Here is a 21,461-nt window from a genome sequence, read left to right as displayed (position 1 = left end):
ACTTAGGAGATCCACTGGTTTGGAAAATGGTGTTTCAGCCTACTCTGGAGGATGTTGCATTCCTTTGAGGCAGGGGTCTCCAAACCCTGGCCCGGGGGCCAGATGCGGCCCACAACAAGCCTCTAGCTGGCCCGCAGCCAGCCTCTTGTCCCCTGAAAGTTTGTGGCCCACTCAACTGAACACAACCAGAGCTGTGCTGAGAGCCAGAGAGGTTGAATGAATGAGCCAATTCATTCATCTAAGTTCCATTTCTAATTTATTTATTTAAATTTTATATTTAATTTTTTTCCCCCCAGCCCTCAACACTGCACCAGATATTTGATGCGGCCCTCTGGTCAAAAAGTTTGGAGAGCCCTGCTTTGGAGAGGGATCAAGTTTACAGTTTGGGGATTCTCCAGACCTCTAACCTTGTGCCTGGATGTCCAGGTGACAGCTGTCCCAAGATGCTTTTGTGCAGCTTCACCTGGTGCAATTGTGCCTGTTTCTGTCTCAGGGCCCAATCCTATCCAACTTCCCAGCCCAGGTGCAGCCATGCCAATGCGGTGTGCACTGCACCCTGTGGTGGTGGGGAGCAGTCATGGAGGCCTCCTCATGATAAGGGAATGTTTGTACCCTTACATTGGAGCTGCATTGCACCTGCATCAGTGCTGGGATGTTGGATAGGATTGGGCCCTCAGTCAGGCTGGCTTCAGTTATCCACCTTAGCCAATTCTCATTGGGATGGCTGCAATGTGCTTTATGTGGGGCTTCCATTGAAGACCCTCTTGAAGCTTCTGGGGATGCAAAATGGAACCGCTAGAGTGCTGAGTGGTGTTAACTATTAAGGCTATTGTTGTTCGGGCTGCACTGGCCAGTGCAATTCAAGGTGCTGGTTAGTCTTAAATAGTTTGGGGCAAAGGTACTTGAAAGACAGGGATGTGTGGTGATGGTGAGGCAGAACCACCCCATCCTAATCCATGGAAAAGCACCACAGCTGCCCTGTCTGCTTGCACCTGAGGTCGCTCTCCTTACACCTGAGAAAGTTGGTTTAAGAAGAGTCTCCTTGGGTGTAAGCAGGCAGGGCAGCTGCAGTGCTTTACCATGGACTACAATGGGGAGGTTCTGCCTCACTTGCTCCACCCACACCACACATCCCTGTTGAAAGACCACCTCCTTCATGTGAGTCTACCCATTCCCTAACAGAGGGAATGTGGAGGGCCCTCTCAGTGGTGGCTGGCATCTCTCTTATGAAATTCCTTCCTGTTCATGGTATGGCTTGCTCCCTCCCTTCCAGAGTCATGCAGGAGCACTGTTGCAGAATCCCCTTATACGTCTTACACAGATTATGAGCCCAATCCTCTGTATAGTATACTCAGTAGTAAGTACCATTATAGTCAATGGCACTTACTCTCAGGTAAACATGAATAGGATTGCAGTCTCAGGTTTGCACCCATTTCTTTCCAGGTTGCTTAACCTCTGAAGACCTTTTCACACATTACAAACTCTTTCTGCAGAAGGCCCTTCATAACCCATTTCTGCCCAACCCACAGGTGTACACATTTGATCCCTGGTGCTTATATGCAACGTTGGGTAGAAATTTAACAAGAACAGGTAGATGAAACTTGAATTAAGGATTTAATGATCTTGCACCCCACTGTCTCTACATGCAGTGGGAAGCAGAGGCTGTTCATGGGCTTGTCATTACATCCAATACATGAGGAAATGCACACCCTATTGACTTCCGTTGGGTATACATGGACTTTGCACAATGCATAATTTTTTCAGGCATGGTTAGGAATAGGGCCTTTTGTGGTGGCTCCTCCTCTGTGGAATTCCCTCCCCCTTGAATTAAGAACAGATCCCTCTCTGGAAACATTTTAGGAGGGGGGGCCTTAAGAGCTTTTTTTTAATTCAAAGAGGCTTCTAGCGGTTGACATGATGGACAGGAACTTTTTTTAAATTTTAAACAAAATATGATTTTAATTGGTGATTCAATTAATGAATTAAATGAACGTGCAATTAATTACTTGCCCCACTATAAATTAACCCCTATAAATTAATTAATTAAAGGTGCTATTAACCAATTAATTAATTAGAGCAATTAGTTTTTAATGGGGCAATTAATTAAGTAAGCACTAAGTAATTTGTTCTCCCCTCCCTCTCCAGCGGGGCTCTTCCCCTCCCCCTCCCAGGCCTCCTGCAGAGCTTCTTGCCCTGAATCCCTGCCAGGGTTTGGCAGGCGTTTGAAACTTCGCCTGTCTCCTTCCAGCCAATCACAGCCGAGGGGCGGGACTGCGCGCTCCATGGCAACGCGGGCGGGTTGCAGAAAGAATGAGCTGCGGGAGGATGGAGTGAGTGAGAGCGAGAAAGAAAGAAGGCGGGACCGATCGCCATAGCAACCATTGGACCAATCGGTAGCTCGGGGAACAGCTGCTCCCTTTTCCGCTCGCCCAATGGGAAACCGAGGCGGTGAAGGGAGGGGCGGGACCTCCTCTGTGGCCCAATCGCGAGGCGGGAAAGGGAGAGGGGAGCGCGCGCTTGTTCCCTTTGTGGGGGTTTGACAATAGGGCCGGAGGGGCGGGGCTTCGCGAACCGTTGGCTCCGCCCACTTTCTCTCAGGCGCGGAGATCGCCGAGGCGGGCGCGCCCGGCTGTCCGGTAAGTGGGGCGCAACGCGGCGCCGGTGGGGGCCGCCACGTGGAGGGGGGAGCCGTTGGCCCGGGGCCCAGGGGGGGAGCGGGGCTTGGCCAGGGAGGGAGCTGGCGCCACAGCAGGTCAGCGAGCCACGGCTCTAAAATGGCGGCGGCGGAGCAGGAGGGGGAGGCGAGACTCTTGCCCCCCGCGCCGCCCCTCCCGGCCCCCCAGCACTCCCTCCCCGCCTCCCCCTCCAGGCAGGCACATGCCCCCCACGCCACGCACCCCTTTGCCCCGCCATGTTCCCCCCCGCCTACACACTTACATACACTTATGTTTTTATGCCACCTTTCCGCCTAAGAGCTCAGGTCCTCCCCTCCTTTGTCCTCACAACAGCCCTGCGAGGTAGGCACGGCTGGGAGAGGGAGGGGGCCCAAGGTCGCTCAGGAGGCTTCAGATAAACGCCCCCCCCCCGCGCCATGCACAGCCTTTTTCATCATGTTCAACCCCCACCTTATGCACTTGGTAGACACATATTTCTATACCACCCTAATTCCAAGATGGGTTCCTCCCCTCCTTTTGTCCTCACAACAACCCTGCGAGGTAGGCAAGGCTGAGAGAGAGAGACTGGTCCAAGGTTGCCCGGGAAGCATTAGATAAATGCCCCCCTGTGCCACGCACAGCCTTTTTCATCATCCCCTTTCAATTCCCCTCCCCCAATACACTTATATTTTTATATTACTTTTCCTCCAAGGAGCTCAGCGTGGTTTACATAGTCCCTCCTCACCTTTTGAAAGTATAACCCGAGGCTCAGTGCAAAATGATGCCCCAGGAGTGAATGGGGACCCACCTGAAATTGACTCGCGACCCACCTAGTGGATCCTGACCCACAGTTTGAGAAACACTGCACTAGTGGGTTTGCAAGTTTATTTTCAGTGGGCCATGAAAAGTTTTTGAAACATTTTTTTTAAACTATCCAATCCCCCTTGCCTGGTTTGCAGAAGAAATTTGTCTGGAATGCTAACCTGTCGTATATTCTTCATACCCCCCCAATTAAAATGTCACATTTTCCAATTTCCCCTAGTAATTGGCATGGCATATAGATCACTTATGAACCCAGTTTCAGTTTTTTTCAGTTTCAGCCACGCATATAATGTGTGGCTCTAAGAAATATATTGCCTGAGGTCCCTTTTGATATTTAAGAATTTAACTGCTCCATAAATATTGTGGGTCTCAAACATCTCTATTGTGGCCCTCAAATATCTTAAGATTATCATATGTGGCTGTTACATTAAACAGGTATGGCCACCCCTGCTATATAAGTATATATACTTATCTGTCTGACCTCTTCTTCACTGCCAGTTATTCTGGTCTCCATTTAGTGTACATGCAGTGTGCTATTCCCTTCATAGAACAATTTACAGGCTAATTGTAAGTGTAGTTAAGATTGCCATATTAAATTTAGTTGGCTGTGGTGACATCTGAAAGTATATAGACTGATAGTGCTAAATTTAATAATAGCACGTTTTATATAGCTCATCTCAGTTATTCAGACAACTTGCAACTATATCCCTGTAAGGTGGGTCACTATAATCCCAGTATTGCAAATACAGGACTGAAACTTAATAGTAGGTAATAGAAGGTGACATTTCAAGTGGAGTCTTCCCAGCTGATTCTCCTTGCCTCTGGAGGGCACAAACTCTCCTGAATCAGGAGAAACCAATTCATATGAATGTAAGAGGAATCCTGCTGGGTCAAATCTGTGGTCCATCTAATCCAGCATCCTTGAATTTGGATTCTTCTGGGAAGCTCAAGGCAAAACCTGAAAGTGATAGCCCTTCCCTGCTGTTGCCCCCCCCAGCAAGTTATCAAAAGACATACTGTCCCAGAACATGGAAATTCCATTTAGCTTTTGTTGGTAGTAGCCATGAATTTGTCTAGTTCCCTTTTAAAGTCATCTAAAGCAGTGGCTATCTGCTTTATGAGGACATAGATTACATATATTAATTGAGTAAAGGAATTCCTGGTGTCTTCTGCATTTATTGCCCACCAGTTCTCAGTTTTAGTACTAACAAGAAGGGGATTCGTCTTATTCACAACACCGCATAGCTTTATACCTCTCTGTCGTGTTTCCATTGTCAGCTGTTTTCCCCCTCATCTAAAATGTCCCAAACTATAGCCTTTCCAAACACTGCCTCTATACTTGATCCTAAAAGAAATTTTACTGAGTTCCCCTCAGCATATTGTCCTGCTTGTCATCTTTATGCAGACTTAGAAAAAATTTTATTTATTTCTCCTGGGGGCTGGGGATAAGAATAGGCCCTCAGTTTGGCTGTACTTGTCGTAAGAGGCGACTAAACAGCCACCGGGTAGATGGGACTCGTTAGTCTGGGTAGGCAGCTCATCTGAGAGAAGGAAAACTGATCCCAAACCTCCACTGCCTTGTGGCTACATCCAGTTATGGAAGAGGCTTTAAGAGTCACCCTCGAGGCAAAATCCTGAGCCGGGGTCCCTAAGGCAGTTCATGGCTGAACACAGTCACGTTCTGGCAACTCCTGCGACGCCGCTGGAACCAACTGTACTGGCTTCTGCCTTTCCATTGGACCATTTCAGCAACGTGGAGAGGGGGGATTTGCTGCATGGGTAATAGTCTATCCTCCATATCTACCTTACCCAGGCTTCGTGCACTGGAAAGGACACTGTTCCGGAACCACTATTCAGAGTGTAATACCATAGTCTTCCGAGACTGAAGGATGCCAACTGAGAATAAATTTTAGGTATCTAGTTGCCCTAGCGGCCCTATGGAAGACTTGTGCTTATCTATAGTGGCTTCTAAGGATTTCAAATGGCTTTCAAGCTTGGTCAGCTGTTGCCACATCACCTCAGCGACTGTACCATCCTTGCATAATCCATAATGTAGTAATTTCTTAGTCTCCTGTACAATTTGCCAATCTCACACACATGCCAGAGCTGCCTTCCATCATGTTACCTTAATTTCTTCAAAAATTTCCATTCCCTATTTTTATCAGTTGTACATCACTCTTCCCAGCATCCTATTCTGTCATTGTTTTAATCCTTTCAGTCACTACAATCGATAAAGCTCTGTATACTTTTCTCACTATAATTATTTTAAAAACCTCTCCTTCATAGGCTTCACAAGTTTATTATTATTATTATTATTGCAGTATATTTATATACTGCAATATACTTATATTTATATACTGCTTTTCAACTAAAAGTTCACAAAACGGTTTACAGAGAAAAAAATCAAATAACTAATGGCTCCCTGTCCCAAAAGGGCTCACAATCTTAAAAAATGCAAAAAGAACACTAGCAGATAGCCACTAGAAAAGACACTACTGAGGTGAGGTGGGCCAGTTACTCTCCCCCTGCTAAAAAGAGGAGCACCCACTTGAAAAACTACCCCTTTTCTCATATAACCCTTTTCCCCATTTAGCTACATCTCCAAACTGGGTGAGAGTGGGGCTCAGGAAAGGAGTGGGCATGCTAACCATTAGGCAAACTGTTCCCAAACTTAACCTGATCACAGTATCCTTAGTGTCAGGAAGTCTTTCACAGGTTGCTGCCATGCTAAGGGAGGACGAGATGGCTGCCAGCCATCTCAACCCATACAATCTCAACCCAGCCAAGATGGTGGAACCTGGGAGAGTAGGTGCCCCTGTGAGTTCACCACAGTGCACAGTTTGGGCACCATTGCACTAGGTGTTACTTCCCTGGGTCAGCCTGCAACTTCTTCAGATTCGCTGCTTCTTGCTTGACATGGAAGGAGCTGCTAAAGTTCACCTTGCACTTTCTCAAAAATGTGCAGCACTTAAATGTGTTGGCATCTCACCTAAGCCATGTCTGGTTCTTCTGCAGCCAGTCGCACCTCCCTCCCTCGCCCAATCTGCCTCCTGGGCCATCCACCCCCTGCCCAAAAGGTGTGCATGTTCAGAACGTAGGCAAAATTTCTGAACATAGTTCCACAAGTGCATTAATAAACAATAGATGAGTATAGGTGTAAATTTATATTTCTGTATTTTAACTGTAAATAAAAATTAGCCATACCCCACCCAGCGTCAAATTTTTTTTAAAAACACCTTATTTTTGGTTGTTTAATATGCCCACATTAATAGATGAACTTAAAAGGTGAGTTCAAGTTAAGATAAGCTAAAAATTGAACTTGAGGTATTAATATACATTGAAAGGGCTTTTAAAAAAAGTTTTTTGGTTTCACCTTTACTAGCTTAGTGGTAGGGTTTTATAAGGTCTCTATTTTGGTCCCCTTTTTTGATCTGAAAGTACCTTAAAGTCTCTCAAATAGACTTGAGTATGGAGTACGAGTCCTGGAAATACAACTAGAAATTAGGGGCACTAGCTGAAATTAAATGGCAGTAGATTCAGGACAGATAAAAGGAAGCATTTCTTCACATAATACATAATGTAAGGAATTTACAGCCATGAGATGTGATAACAGCCACTACTTTAATTGCTCCTCCATGCATTTGCCAAATCCTTTTTTAGAGCTATGAGCCAGGTTGGCTGAACAGTACCTCTGTGTTCAGAGGCCGTATATCTCTGAATATTAGTTGTGTGAAAAGGCTGCTGCCTTTTCACACATGGGTTTCCTTGAAGAAACTGTTGCAAGCAGAATGTTGCATCAGATCAGAGGTTCTCCTCCCCTCCCTCAGTTAATTGTCTGTTCCTTCTGAGATGGACAAGAGAGCCTGCTCCACCACCACCACCCACTGTGTCATGGCTGCTGCTGCCTTCTTCTAATTCCTCCCCCCCAACCTTGTGCAGCCTCCCTTCTCCCCTCCACCTCCCAGCCCCCACTTCCTGGAGTCCACCTATTGTCCTCCGACCAAGTCTATACCATGTACTAGTTTGGGTGCTGGCTTTTGGATTGCCCACAAGGTCTTTCAGGGTGACATGGAAGTGAAAAAAAAATAGTAAGCAAGTGTACACACACACAATGTCAAGTCATAAGAACAGCCCCACTAGATCAGGCCATAGGCCCATCTAGTCCAGCTTCTTGTATCTCCCAGTGACTCACTAAATGCCCCAGGAAGAACACAAGACATAAGAACTGCATCCTGGTGCCCTCCCTGGCCTCTGGCATTCTGACGTAGCCCATTTCTCATGACTTGTAACCTGTGATGACCTTTTCCACCAGCAATTTGATTCCCTTTTAAAATCAGGAGGTTGCACATACACACAGGCCCAAAATGACAAATCTTTGTGACTTGTTATGCAAGTTATGACTCTTCCTATTGGAGCCCCAAATCGCAAGTCAGTGGTGCATGTGACTCGAGTTCCCATGAATCTCAGAAAAAGTGTGTTTTCACAACTCAAGTTGAGTCTGCAAGTTACGAGTGCCCATCCCTGGGAACTTCCAAAAATATTAAATTTGAACCATAGAAACAACCATTTGTTACTTCATATTTGAAGACCTTAAAAATCTAGCAAGAGAATCAGTGAGAAGGCTGAAAAGAATAAATATTGTGGCCGATAAGAAAATATCTTATTGGCTTTGTTGGCTATCAGTAGTCAGGGCCAAATTCAAAATTGTTAAATTGTCATAAGAAAGTAAGGATAGCCATGATGGATCAGGCCAAGGGCCCAGTTGGTTCAGCTTCCTGTCTCTTACCATGGCCCACTAGATGTCTCTGGGAGCACACAAGGCAAGAAGATACCTGTACTCTGTTGCCACTCCCTTGCAAATAGCGTTCGAAGATAGGCTACCTCTAACTACCTTGTCTAGTTGAAAAATGTGTATTGAGGCCATTTTTTTCTTCCCTCTAGAAGGTCCTTGTATAATCCGTGAATCCCCTTATGTGCCTCCTTGGGCACATGCCCTTCAGTTTATGCACCCTAGCACTACATAGTCCTTTTGGTTCAATGTAGCAGAGTTCTAATTAGTAGCTTACATGCAACTTCTTATTGTTAACATTTGTTCTTACATTCTAACAGCTGTGTTCAAAGCCAAAATATCCTATTTTCAATTCATTATATACAAATTCTTAAGAAGTCATTGATCTATCAACTGTCATCTAACAGTTAATAGATTTGATCTGTGTGTCTCTTGGTGCTCCATTGTTGGAGTTTGTACTATTGGAAAGAAAAGTTCTCAGCTCTGTGGAGATGCAAGCAGCACCCTAAGAATAAAGTCAAAAGGACATTGCCTCTTGTTTAGATTAGAACAAGATAGTTCTGCAGTTCCTAGTCTGCCTTAACTCCTTGGTGTTTGAGGTGCTGTTTTGTCTTGCATATTAATGCTGCTTCTGTGCTAGCTGCTGACTCCTACTGTTCCCTTGCAAGGCAAATTCAGCTAGATAGTTCATTTAAGTTTTCAAGGCCACTTCCAGTTGTCACTGTCAAGTTGCTACTTAGAATCTGCCGAACTATTAAGTGCTTTCAGGTCAAACATTAGTATATTGATTAATAGTGCAATCCTATGCATGGCTGCTCAGAAATAAGATCAATGGAACTTACCCTCTGGTAACTTCATACTAGGATTGCAGTCTAAGAGACTGAACTTTGAATGGGGAAACTTCGATTAAAACCATGTCCTGCCATAAACTTACTAGGGCTGCAATCCTAACCACACTTTCCTGAGAGTAAAAGTATTATTTTCAAGTATCTTAAAGGTTTTTCTCCATACTTTACTGTCACTTCACTTTATTTCTTAAAATAAGAGGAATGTATATGGGGAGGGAGAGTACATTTCCTTAAAATGTTTCCTATACATGTTGTGCTAAGAATGTAATTTTTTTAAATGATTGAAGACATTTATTTCTTACATGCTGCTTTTAGGTAGGTGGTGCTAGAAACTTGCTGTATGGAATCTTGTTCTGTAATATGGGGGAAGAGGAAGCACTCCATCAAACGCAATTGTTGGTAAGTAGCTTGCAAGTTATATGGCCTACCATTTGTATGTTAATCATCATCAAAACATGTTGGGACACAGGAGTTCAAGACACCAGGAGAAAAAAAAAATGTGTTTCTCTGTTTGGAATCGTGCCTTGCTTCCATCATAGCTCACCTGTGGGTTCTCCTACTTGTCCTAGATCCTCTTTTGTTCTATACAATACTCTTCAGGAGTGATGCTGCATTTTTTTGTTTTCCTGCACATAGAAAAGAAAGAGCATTACTGGTGAGGAATAGCAGTAATGTTTGTGAGATTATTAAAGAACCGGAATAGACTGGCACCATACATTTAGCAAGTGAAGATGGGTGGTCAGAACTCTGTCCACCATTGTCATAAATAGAATTGCAACATGAAGTTGACATTGAGAAAAAAGCAGTGGGTGGCTTTGTTCACTGTGGTGCAGCTCACTCAGGAGTAATGGGTTGGCTCTTATTTATTCAACTACTTCTTAGTCAAAGGCCCACAGAACAGCTTGTGCAATTGTGTAGAAACCATTGTTTTAAAGTTACTGAACTTATTTAAAGTAAAGATAACTACAACAAAATAAGTATAGACATGACTGGGCATACTAGTTTCCTCCCTGTTTTCCTGGTTTGAGCAACCCATAGTTTGCTCAGTTCCAATGTACCTGACGGAAGGAATTGGAGCATATAAAACAGGGTCTTGGTGAACCCACAGAAACTTTCCAGTAAAACAGCAGCTGGGCAAGATGAGGGTGGCTGGGTCTGTTGCAGGAGCGGGAACATAGAAAAATTTGTAATATGTTTGGCAGTGAGGGAGCAGGTTAGGATTTGCAGCTCTGTGTAGGAGAGGTCATTTGAGATTGAATGGCTTCCAAGGTCTTGTAATGAATTGCCAAAAATCAGTGTGCTGTTGTGTCTACATTATGATATTTGGAACAGTCTTTGGAACTGATATTTGGAACAGTCATTATGAGTCTTTGGAACAGATTGTACTGCAGGGGTACCTGTATTGATTTTGGTGTATGCAAGTGTATTAACACACTTAAACAGCCTTTCATTGAATAGATTTCCCCAAATCCATGTTTTATATGTAGACACTTGTGTCTCATCCATGAAATTGATTAGAATAGCTGTGTGGTAGAACAATGATTGGAGTGGTTCTCTTTGTGGTAGTTTGCTGCTTTGAGGTAGCCATGCAGCAAAACACTTAAAGAGGCTTGACACAAGGCCAGGATAGAATCTTCCATCAGCTTAAGATGGTCAGCTAGGCACAGACTTTAATAGGAAAGAATTATCTAGCCACTACCTATTCTGGCCAAATTGAAGGTGCTGTTTCTTGCCTGTAAATCTTTTAAGTGGCTTGTGTCCAAGATAACTCAGAGTATACTGTTTTCTTTGTTCCAGGTATATGAAACCCTGTTCTAAAGCCCATCGCACTGTGAAGTTGAGCTGTATGGCCCAGGACTCTCAGGAGTGGCACCCATTATTTAAATAACTCTTTATGGGGAGGTCATTGAGGCTCCTTAGTTTTTAAGCCTCGGATAATACAGCTGTCTTGGTTGCTGATACCATGATCTAGTAAACCAGAAGCTCTTTCCTTACTCTAAAGATGGATCACCAAATCAGGCTGTTAGCCTCTCTAATGCAAAGATGCTCTTGGCTGGTGCCATGATGTCTGAATGCACGTTGTCATTAAATAATTCAGAACAGATTCACTGGTCCCAGGGCAATTGCCCTGGAAAGAAGTGGCTGTGCAAAAGCTAAGCCCATTAAGATAGTAGCTATTCTGTATTGACCAAGTGTTAGGTTTGTTCAAACATTGTATTTGAAAGTCATCGGATTCAAAGTTTTATAGCGAGCATCTTCAAAAGGATTAGCTTGTGGAAAGTCACTCATTTGTAATCCTCTGTTATTTTTTAAATTTATGGATTAATATCCCATCAAACAATATTAAAAATGCAATAATAAAAGCAAAAACGTATACATATACAGGGGGCCCCCATTTTCCATGGGGGTTCAGTTCATGGAACCCCTGCAGATATGGAAAACCGTGGGTATTCATACCAGTGGTTCCCCCCCCCCCCCCCGCTTCCAAACCCTACAGGATCTGGGCTCCAGTCAGGCCTGGAGGCTTTCTGACGCCCACAGATGCCACATGTGACTGCCTGAAGCAGACCTCAGAATGCCTGAAAATAAAAAAAGCAAGTTCAGTTTTATGATAAAAAGCAGCTACGATCAGGCTTGGAGGTTGGGAGGTGTTCAGCACCTGTGAATACTGGATGCTGAACCCGAGGATAACGTGGGCCCCCTGTAATAGCGATTTATTTAAATACAACAGTCTTAAAGCACTAACCAAAATTGAATTACTTCTTGCTTGTGGCAACGTCACTAGTATTCTACTTGTAGGGTAAGCCCTAAACCAGTGGTTCTCAAACTGGGGCATCGCATTGCCTTGGAACCTGCACCCTTAAGGTTCGGGCAGCCCCGCAGGGGGCCTTGCAGGGCTTCCCGCAGCTTGTAAACATTGAAAAACACAATTGCAACCCACTTCCCGGTTGTGAAAGTGAAACTGGAAGTAGATCACAATCGCGTTTTTTCACTATTTCCAAACTGCGGGGATCCCTGCACAGCCCCCTGTGGGGCTCCCCAGACCATGGCAACAGGTAAGTCTTGCTAGGGAAAGCTCCCTCTACACCCACGTGATCCGGGAGATCGAATCGCTGCCTTCCCCCCACCCCCAACCAAGACTTACAGTGGCTCAAACTCCCTGAGACTTTGAGAACCGCTGGCCTAAACCAATGACCTGTTAATCTTAATTTTGTTGTAACCAAGTTGCTTTGATTGAAATTCCAAAACCTCTTAGACCAGTGGTTCTCAAGCTTTTAGCACCAGGACACTTTAGAATGAGAATCTGTCAGGACCCACCAGAAGTGATGTCATGCCTGGAAGTGACACCATGAAGCAGGAAAATTTTTAACAATCCTAGGCTGCAGTCTTACCCAGGAGTAAGTCCCATTTATTATCATTGTTAAAAGCATATCCATAGTCGCCTGTTAAAAGTACAGCTCTGTAACATTTCCCCAAATGCAGTCACATACCATGGTAGCATCAAGTCTAATATATTAAAAATAAAATATTTAAATGAATGGGGACCCATCTAAAATTGGCGCGCGACCCACCTCGTCGGTCCCGACCCACAGTTTGAGAAACACTATCTTAGACCATGAATTTGTTATCCAATAGCCTCTTATTCTGTTGCTTTTAACAGGACACAATGTTTGTTCGTGGATTGAAGAGGAAATGTATTGATGGAGAAGAGGATATAGAAGGAACTTTAGCTGGCTTTAAAGCTATTCCTTCTTACAACCTTCAGCGCCAGTCACTGCTAGACATGTCTCTGGTTAAACTTCAACTATGCCACATGCTTGTTGAACCCAATCTCTATCGCTCAGTGCTTATAGCCAATACGGTACGACAGATCCAAGAAGAAATGACCCAAGACGGAACTTGGCAGATGATAAATGCACAGAGTACGGGACCAACCTCTCTGGACCGTCTTGTTTCAACAGATATCCTCTGCCGTTCCTCCAAGGAGCAAGCTGAAGAAAAGCTTGTTAATGGTTACAATGGCTTCTCAAAGGACTTTGAGGACACTCACTCACAAGAGAGCTCAGAAATCTTAAGACCTGCTCCACTGCAAGGTCCCCGAAACCTGCAGAATAGCATGTGGGAAATGGAGAGCCCTCCAGAAAACAGAGGAAACTTCCATAAATCATTAGATCAAATATTTGAAACCCTAGAAACAAAAACCCCTGACTCTGTTGAAGATCTGTTTTCAGAAGTTGACAGTTCCTATTACAATCTTGATACAGTATTAACAGGAATGATGGGCAGTACAAAAATGGGACACTGTGATGCACTAGAAACCTTTCCTCAAGCAGCCTCAAATTCTAATTCTAACTGTAAACCTGACCTTAATGAGCTTGATCATTTTGTGGAGATTCTGGTTGAATCCTGAGACAAAGGGTGAATGAGACGTTCTTTGGCACAGCCAGATCTTGGATAGTAAAACTTCCAAATATTTTGTTCTCTGAAAGCTGCACATGATCTTCCAAAAAAAGGCATTTCATTTTGCAATGTTGTGTTAATGTATAATGTTAACCTGCAATTTGTAGTGTCTGAACTGTATGTATTTTCAAGGCCACAATTTTGAGGGGTATTCTAGGCACACTTAAGAGCTAGCTTGTGCCCTGCAGATTTCCTTTTTTTTTTCCCCTAGAACATTGTTGCTCCATCCTTTGCCATGTCATAAAACTGCTTTGTTTTGATATTTGACATATCAAAGGACCCTGGATGTGTTTGGTTAATCATGTACTGCTTTGTATTGTACCCATACATTCTCATCCACCCCTTGGGGGCCCAGTAGTTACAAAACTAGATTATTTTGCTAATCCCTTCTAGCTTTAGAAGGGGTATTTAAATGGTGTAGCAGCATTCCTTCTCTATTGACAATCTCATCTCCCCCTCCAAGGTCCAAGTGCCACAGAGTCTTCAGTTCTTGACATACAAAGGGTGGCTATAAAGTTGTCTGCTAAAGGCCAAACCCAACTTGATTCTGTTTATGGTGCGAACTCTTCAGTAGCCTCTTGTATTTGTTACTGGTTGACTTCAGTGAGACAACCTTGCAATAATTTGGTTTGAGGACCAAAAGCTTGCTTTCCTTCCCCTTAATTCCAAGTAAATACTTCAGTGACTTGTCCTTTGCAATTATTTACCACAGAGCTCTAAAGAGCCCTAAGCAGTGGCTCCCAGTATCCTAGCTAATTTTTCTGTCATTCTTATTTTCTGTTTTTAAATATAATTATAGTTTTTAAATGTGTTTTATCAGTGTTGAGAATTTTTCAGCTATTTTCTGAGGATATATTTTTGCTACAAATCTTCCATCAACTGCTTATTTAGTATCCTGAAATATTTGCAGTTGTATTTTTTTAATCACTTTGAAGAAGGAATTTTTCCTTATCACAGGCCTTCCTTACATATTGTAAATATACAGCTTCAAGGCAGGAGCATTTGTCAGCATTCTGTCTTAAGAGTACAAAAGAATAGACACTGTTACATGTTACTCTTGGTACAGCTTGGATATATACACCGGCAGAAGGGCTCTTCCAAGCTACAGAAGCTCTTGATGCCTTTACGCTTCAGTTCAAGCCATGTCTATTTGTTACCGTCAAGCATAAATTATGTGGATTTTATTTATAAGTATTTATATGTATATGTCATCAAGTGAATTGTTTGGCTGAAGTCTACTGTCCATACTTAAGTATTTGGGGGTGGGGGGGACCCAACCTTGCACTAATTACTACAGTACTGTGACAGAGGCCTTTCAAGAGTGTTCTTCACACTCGGATGTGTTCCACTAACGTGAAGGTGCATCTGCCCGAATCCTGGTGAACAGGAGATATAGTAGCAGGTTAGTATTAAAGGAAGCAGATTGTTTTAACTTCTAAAAGCAGTTTCTGGTGAAAGGGTGCGTCAAATGTGACAACACTTACAAAAAAGTTGCCCACTTTTTACCTTGATAAACTGGTAATGCAGGAAATGTAACTGCATGGTGGGAAAACGAAAAGAGCACTGAGTACTCTTTAAAAGCTTAATGCTCTCATTAACTGCTAAGAAGTATTTCTGTCATCTGACAAGCAGTTCTTGCTACTTCACATCAATTTGCAATGATGAAAATTGAAAAAGTTGCTTTGCAAAATTCATTCTGGGTTTTAATGCTTTACTTGAATACCAGTTACAAAAATGTTGGCTGTCTCATCTTCCAGCAGAGGGACAACAATGCTGCAGGATCCCTGTTGTGCAAAGGAAGTTTCTGTACCTTAGGGCAGCATACCCATCATGTACAGCCAAAATATCTCTTGAAAGCATAAGGATTCTTGTCTTGTGTATGTATAGTTAAATGTCTGTCTTAGTTTAGGGTGCAACCTGAAATCACTTAGCCTAACTAGCCCTTCCTAGAATTCAAAGGGCTACTTACAAGGAAGTGGTTTCATGATTGTGGCCTTAATAATTTAAGTGCTTTTGAAGCAACTGGTTTGAAAATGACACTGTTTTCCAGTTTTGGCTCTTTTCTGTAAGTCAGTTTTGTGCCAGACCATACAGTTTTTAAGAGGACCTTTTTAATGCTTTTGAAAATGATTAATGTTTTTTATATTAAAAGTTGAATATGAAGTTACTTCCTTGCTTTATAATAGATGTTTGTTATATCTTGATATAACTTTTGTGATTAACATGGCATTTTATGGGACAAATTCTTTAAAGACAAGCTAGCAATCAGCAGAACTTACTTCTGGACATGTGATCTTAGGTGTGCTGATTGGCATGTAAATGTCATTTAACTGATTTAAACTACTCCTGAGCAAGTTCATTTAGGATTGGGCTGTAGTAAATGACTTGATTTTACAAGTGTAAGTAGTCAGTGAATTGCTGTGTCATTTCTAGTAAAATTGCATCCTGGCTTCAGGGGAGCATTTGCTAGAATTTAAGTCTGCTAAACAATTTGCACCTATTCTAGCTTTTATCCATGATAAGTTCCAAGTATGTTTGCTAGAAACTTACTACCTTGCCTTTCTGTTAATGTAGTTCTCTTATCAAATTGATGATCCAAAGTCTGTTACAGTTGTCCTTGTTTTATTTCAAATATGACAGTCAAACATCAGCTGCACTGTGATGTAGAAGACTTGCTCTGGAGTTGGCATCCATAGTCTGCATACCAGCCTTTCACTGTGGTCCATTTGGTGCTTAATTTCACAGCCCCATGCATGGCACCATCATAATCGTCAAGGGCTGTGTATTGGTTAAGTCTGCTTTAGAAGCTAGGAAACTATTTTTGCTCTAGCAAGGTTATATAAGACTTCTCTACTCAGAAGTAAGCCCTACTGAGTTCAACGGGGCTTAAGTAAGATTCTAGGATTGCAATCCAAATTCTTCAGTTACTCTCTAATAATGGGCCCAAGAGCAAATGGTTCAAATCACCTCTTTTGGACCTGTGTAGCGCTAAAACAGTGTTTCCAGAAAGTCTTTTACTCCCCTACTAAACTAACCTATTCTTTTGTTCCTTTTATTCTTTACTTTCAGACTCTGGCTCCTACATGGGTATGTGCAAGGGTACTAGGTATCCACAGCTAGGCAACATCTTACACTTTTAACCCTTATTGGCAGTGAGGCTTCAGATTTCTTCAGTGCATTTACACTGAAAAGTGAATTAAACACCACTACAAATAGACAAATGACACATTACCCCAATAACATAATTGATTTGTCATCTATAAACAGCGGTGGGATGATCAAGATCATTGGAGAAAAGGCTCTAACATTTTTTTCCTCAACCTGATCTTAATAATACCTGTATGTGCTAGTTACAGAAGAAAAATCAACCATAGAGGACCAGTCATGTAAATGAAATGTGTTTGATCCTGAGTATTTGCTGTTTCGCATTTGAAAAAATATGGTTCAAGCCACATTAAATTGGTTTAGGGTGAAAGTGAAAACCAGCCATTCCTGCAAATCTTTAGAGCCTCCATATCCTGAATGCATGAGAAATGCCTCTGTTAAGGTAACCAGTTGGGATATCTCATTGGACATTTGTAAAAAAGGTTTTGCATACATGCCAAGCCAGCAGTATGAAAGCTCTTTAACGTGTGCCATTTTAAAACTCACCTGCTACCACCTTGTAATGAAGTCCTCTTTGTTGGTTCTAAATAAGCCAGTCAGGTTAAAGATTATGCTGCTCCTTCCTTTGAGTTATCTTCATTTGTCATTCCTTTTCATCCTTCAGTGGTGTGTTTCATAAACAGACTTCAGAAAGCTTGTGATCAGAGCCACAATATCTAGTCAATTTTCTTCAGATTTAACTATTCAGACGAATGAAGAGTTTCCATAAATGTCTATCTTAAAACATTCATATCTAACAAATAGAGCATAAATTCTTTTAGATGCTTCCAGAGATGGGCTCAAGTCACTCAGCCTGAGTTGCGAGTAGAGTCCTGAGTCAGTAACCCCATGGCTCAACTTCAGTTGTGGGTCATAGAAGCTGTTGTGACTTGACTTGCAAAATATTTCAAACGAGTCATTTCAAGAAACAAATTGAGTCATGACTCAAAGCCTTCCCTGAGCATGACTTCACAGAAAAATGGGAGGTGGTAGTGGGTGTGTGTATCTGTATGTAGGAGTTCTCATTTAACTCTCCCCTGATGTTCCCATCTCATCTACACTCCAATCAGCAATGTGTTGAAGTCTTTTTCCTCCGTTTATGTCAACAAAAGCTGTGCTCTCTGTTGTTCAAGTTTAGCAGTACAGAAAAGCAAGTGGTTCCATACAAACCCCAGCGACTTCCCCCCCAGGTCACATCACGATTCCTCTTTTCCCTCATGCAGAAAACAAATTGAGCAGTTTTGTCCTATGTCTTAAAGATAGTCCTCTCTCCCTGTGTCCTGGCTGCCCCTGGCTTCTGGCCCTTCCCCCCAGACTCATCCAACCAAAAAAAAAAAAAAATCCTTCCTCAACTACCCAGCTCTGGCTCATGGAATCAAAATCTCCCCTCCAACCATGCCTGCTGCTGCCATCAGTCTGAGTGCCAATTGATGGATCTCCTACAAGGTGCATGAAGCAGAAGTAGTGGATACACACACACAAACACACTCTCAAGATAGGGACTAATGTTAGTACTTGAGTCATTTTAAGTCCCGACTTGTTTTTAGAGTCCCAAGATGCAAGTCAGGATCAGCGACATCTGTGACTCGAGTGGTTAAAAAACAGGCTTTTTCGTGGATTCACAAGTCGAGTGCCCATCCCTGGGTACTTCAGCATGTTTTGTCATCTTGAAGATCATATTTCAGCAATTTAGCCATCATGGCTAATATGCCAAGTCTGATGATTTTTTTTTTAGTCATTGGAGGTTTACAGCCCAATCCTATCCGCACTTTCCTGGGAGTAAGCCCTATTGACTGTAATGGGACTTATTTCTGAGTAGACATGCATAGGATTGGGCTGCCAGTGTTTTGCCATTTATTTGTTTATATCCTGCCTTTGCACCAGAAAGCAGCACACAAAACAGGTACAAGAAGCCTCACAAAACCCTTAAAATTATAAAAGGTAAACATTAATACGATATAATATGAAATTAATGCAAAATACCAGATTTAAAAAACAGCACCAAAAATGCTCCCGCAACACACAATATAAAACAAAAGCAGTGGCATAAAACTATCAGCGAGAGTCACCAACAAGAGACAGCAATGTGAAAACACTTATTAACTCACAATCAGTATCAAGAAAAAATCACATACAGCTGCAGTAAAAACTTAAGCCCAAACAATACCCCACCATCCATTTGAACTACAGGACAATGAAAATGCTTGCTGGAAAAGTTTTCGCCCCTTGCTAGAAAACCTCTAGAGAGGGGGCAGATCTTAAATTATATAGGAGGGAGTTCTGTGCAGAAAAACCCCTATCATTTTGGCTCGGAAATGTTTAAAAATGAAAGTCCATACACATAAATGGGGTGGCTGGCAGCATCTTACAATTTCCTTTAAGAGGGAATGTCTTTTCTAAGATGGTACCTGATTATTGCACACTGCAACACTGAACAACAGTGGGGTTTTTTTTCCTTTACACCTTTCTGTGTAAGCCTCTGTAGATTTGAGTTGGGCAACAGCCCCTTGTGACACTTCAAGCTGTGTCTTCATTGTTTGATTGCCTTTTTGTGAAGCTTTGCAATATGACCCTGTGTCCAGCTCTGTCCCAGAGAAGCTGAAACAGAAGGCCCACTTTCAAAGCTCCCACCAGCGTTTGAAGTCCATGCAGCAAATGTTGTGGAGGAAAGCAGAGAGTGATGCAAGAGTCATTCTCTAACTAGCAGCATGTTCTCCCCAACACAGTTCAAAGGGGGTTCATGAACGTTTCCTAAACAGCCTTGCCCCATTCATGTGTTATGACCCCAGCATACAGCGCAGGGATCAGAGCACTGCTGTGACCTGGAGACCACTAGCAGTATCATGTAGGTGAGGCTGGGCCAGAAATGCCAAAAAGGGACTGTCTTCTCTGTCATGAACCAAATATCTTTTGGCATTCGACTAACAGTTGTTCCTGTACCGGCAGGCTGTGTGTTGCTCATTTTGCTTGCTTATTTTTTTAAAAGATGTATGTGCAAAATACATGCTTCTGTAACAGCTGCTCTTGTGAGCAGAGTGTTTAGTGCAAGCTAGATATACAGTACTGGGTATGAGATTCAAAACAAAGCAAAAAGCAAATTGCATTCATCTGCTGGCACCATGGGGGTTAGCCAAAGCTGTGGGTTAAAGCAGCAAAGAAACTTGTGCTTCGGTGCTACAGCTGCTTAACAGCATACAATACTAAGTGAGGACGTGAATTGAAAAGCTAATCATATGAATAGGGTACAGGCCAGTCATTGCTTTCTGTGGGGGAGTCAGATGTGTGATTCTCTCCTACTGGCATCAAAACATCTTAAAATGCTTAATTTTGGCTGGGCTAGTTTGTGTCTTCATGTCTATGCAACCCTTTTCCTGAGGAGTTTAGGTCAGCACACAGTTTATCCTCATAGCAAGCTGGTGAGGTGGGTCAAGCTGAGATATGGCAACTGCCCAAGATCACCCAGTGAGCTTCACGACTGACAGCGCAATCCTGTACAAGTCTTCCATGGGTGCAGTGGTCATGGTGCCAGCCTTGAGTGTTACAAATGTGCTGTGCAACTAGTGCACGCAGCACCAGTGGAAAGACCTGTGCCGTCCCGCCGGTGCTGCATCCAGACCCCCCTGTTGCTGGCAGATATAAGAAAAGCATCAAGCAGCACAGGGGCTTGGAAGGGCAGGCTGGAGGCAGGAAGGGCATTTTGTGGTGGCAGAGAGTGGAATGGGGGCAGATCCAGTCCAAAAGTGGGGCCAGGATTGTATCTGGTTCTTGTTCTCACCTTCATATCCACTCATTGAGGGAGCACATTGATGAGGAATAGGATCACATCTGTGTATGCTGACCTCCATGCATTCAATTGATGCATGAAGTGCTGGGTCTGTATGTGTTAGCAGCAGCTCTGATTGTCCCAGAATTCTAATCACATATGCAGCTCCATTCTTAACTTCCACTGAATGATGGGAAGTCAGGGTTAAGGTAGTTCAGTCCCTTGTGCCAGCTCTCCAGTGTTGTGAACATGCCATAAAGCATGTTTGCAGCTACTCAGGAGCAGGCTGGGCCAGCAGAGCCAAAGTGGCACCAGGACAGCGTGAGCTGGGGCCGGCAGACATGCACAGTGGGTGCGAGAAGGCATAGGGAGGGAGAAACAGGGATGGGGAGAGGGCGTTTCTGAGCAGAAGGAGGGTAGTCCAGTGGGTGGATCGGGGTGGGGAGCAGATCTGGTCCAGGATGGGGCCAGCCCTAGCCCCATCCCTGTCCTGAGTGGTATTACTCGGGCTGCTTGGATTTACGCCCGCGAAATCATGGGTGCAGATTCTGACTAACCCCAAAGAGCTGCCTGGAGTGTTGCGCAGGGTAAGGGACTGAAATCCCCATACTCCGCATTGCACCCCGGGCCATACCAAACCGGCACTGAATACAGCGCAGGTCAGTCGGCCTGCCTATTCCAGCACAGGTTACGATTGCGCTCTGAGTGGTAATCTGTTTTCTGGATGCTGAAGGTGGGCTGTTCAGAATGTAGAAGGGATGTTGTGTGTTTGAATGATCCCATGCCTGCAAAATGAAAAAAAACAACTCTCCCTATAAGTAGAAAAAAATTGGAGGAGGACATTTCAACACATAGAGTTGCCTGAAGTGGCACAGCCCAAAAATAACTTTTACTACTTGAATTCTGCTGCTTGTATCAACTGGTCCTTAAGAATCTATTTTCCTTTTCTTTTTGACTTTGAGTAGAAAAAGTTCATCTTG

General features: G+C 43.4%; 1 protein-coding gene across 1 annotated transcript; it reads left to right on the top strand.

Moving 5' to 3' along the window:
- Window positions 1–2,559: 2,559 nt before the first annotated feature.
- LOC136652611 (cell division cycle-associated protein 4-like) lies at window positions 2,560–16,178 on the top strand. Its single transcript, XM_066629544.1, has 3 exons — window positions 2,560–2,636; window positions 9,429–9,512; window positions 12,775–16,178. Exons 2-3 carry the CDS (start codon window positions 9,474–9,476, stop codon window positions 13,522–13,524), a joined length of 789 nt encoding a protein of 262 aa, XP_066485641.1. The 5' UTR covers window positions 2,560–2,636; window positions 9,429–9,473; the 3' UTR covers window positions 13,525–16,178.
- Window positions 16,179–21,461: the final 5,283 nt, after the last annotated feature.

Source organism: Tiliqua scincoides, chromosome 1 (genome assembly GCF_035046505.1).
Source record: "Tiliqua scincoides isolate rTilSci1 chromosome 1, rTilSci1.hap2, whole genome shotgun sequence".
Taxonomy (NCBI): Eukaryota; Metazoa; Chordata; class Lepidosauria; order Squamata; family Scincidae; genus Tiliqua; species Tiliqua scincoides.
This window is presented reverse-complemented; position numbering and strand designations above follow the sequence as displayed.

Excerpts from the sequence above, each read along its gene's own strand:
- LOC136652611 (XM_066629544.1), top strand. The coding sequence starts at position 9,474 with ATGGGGGAAGAGGAAGCACTCCATCAAACGCAATTGTTG. Across the intron at positions 9,513-12,774 it reads TCCATCAAACGCAATTGTTG|GACACAATGTTTGTTCGTGG; the intron begins GTAAGTAGCTTG and ends TGCTTTTAACAG.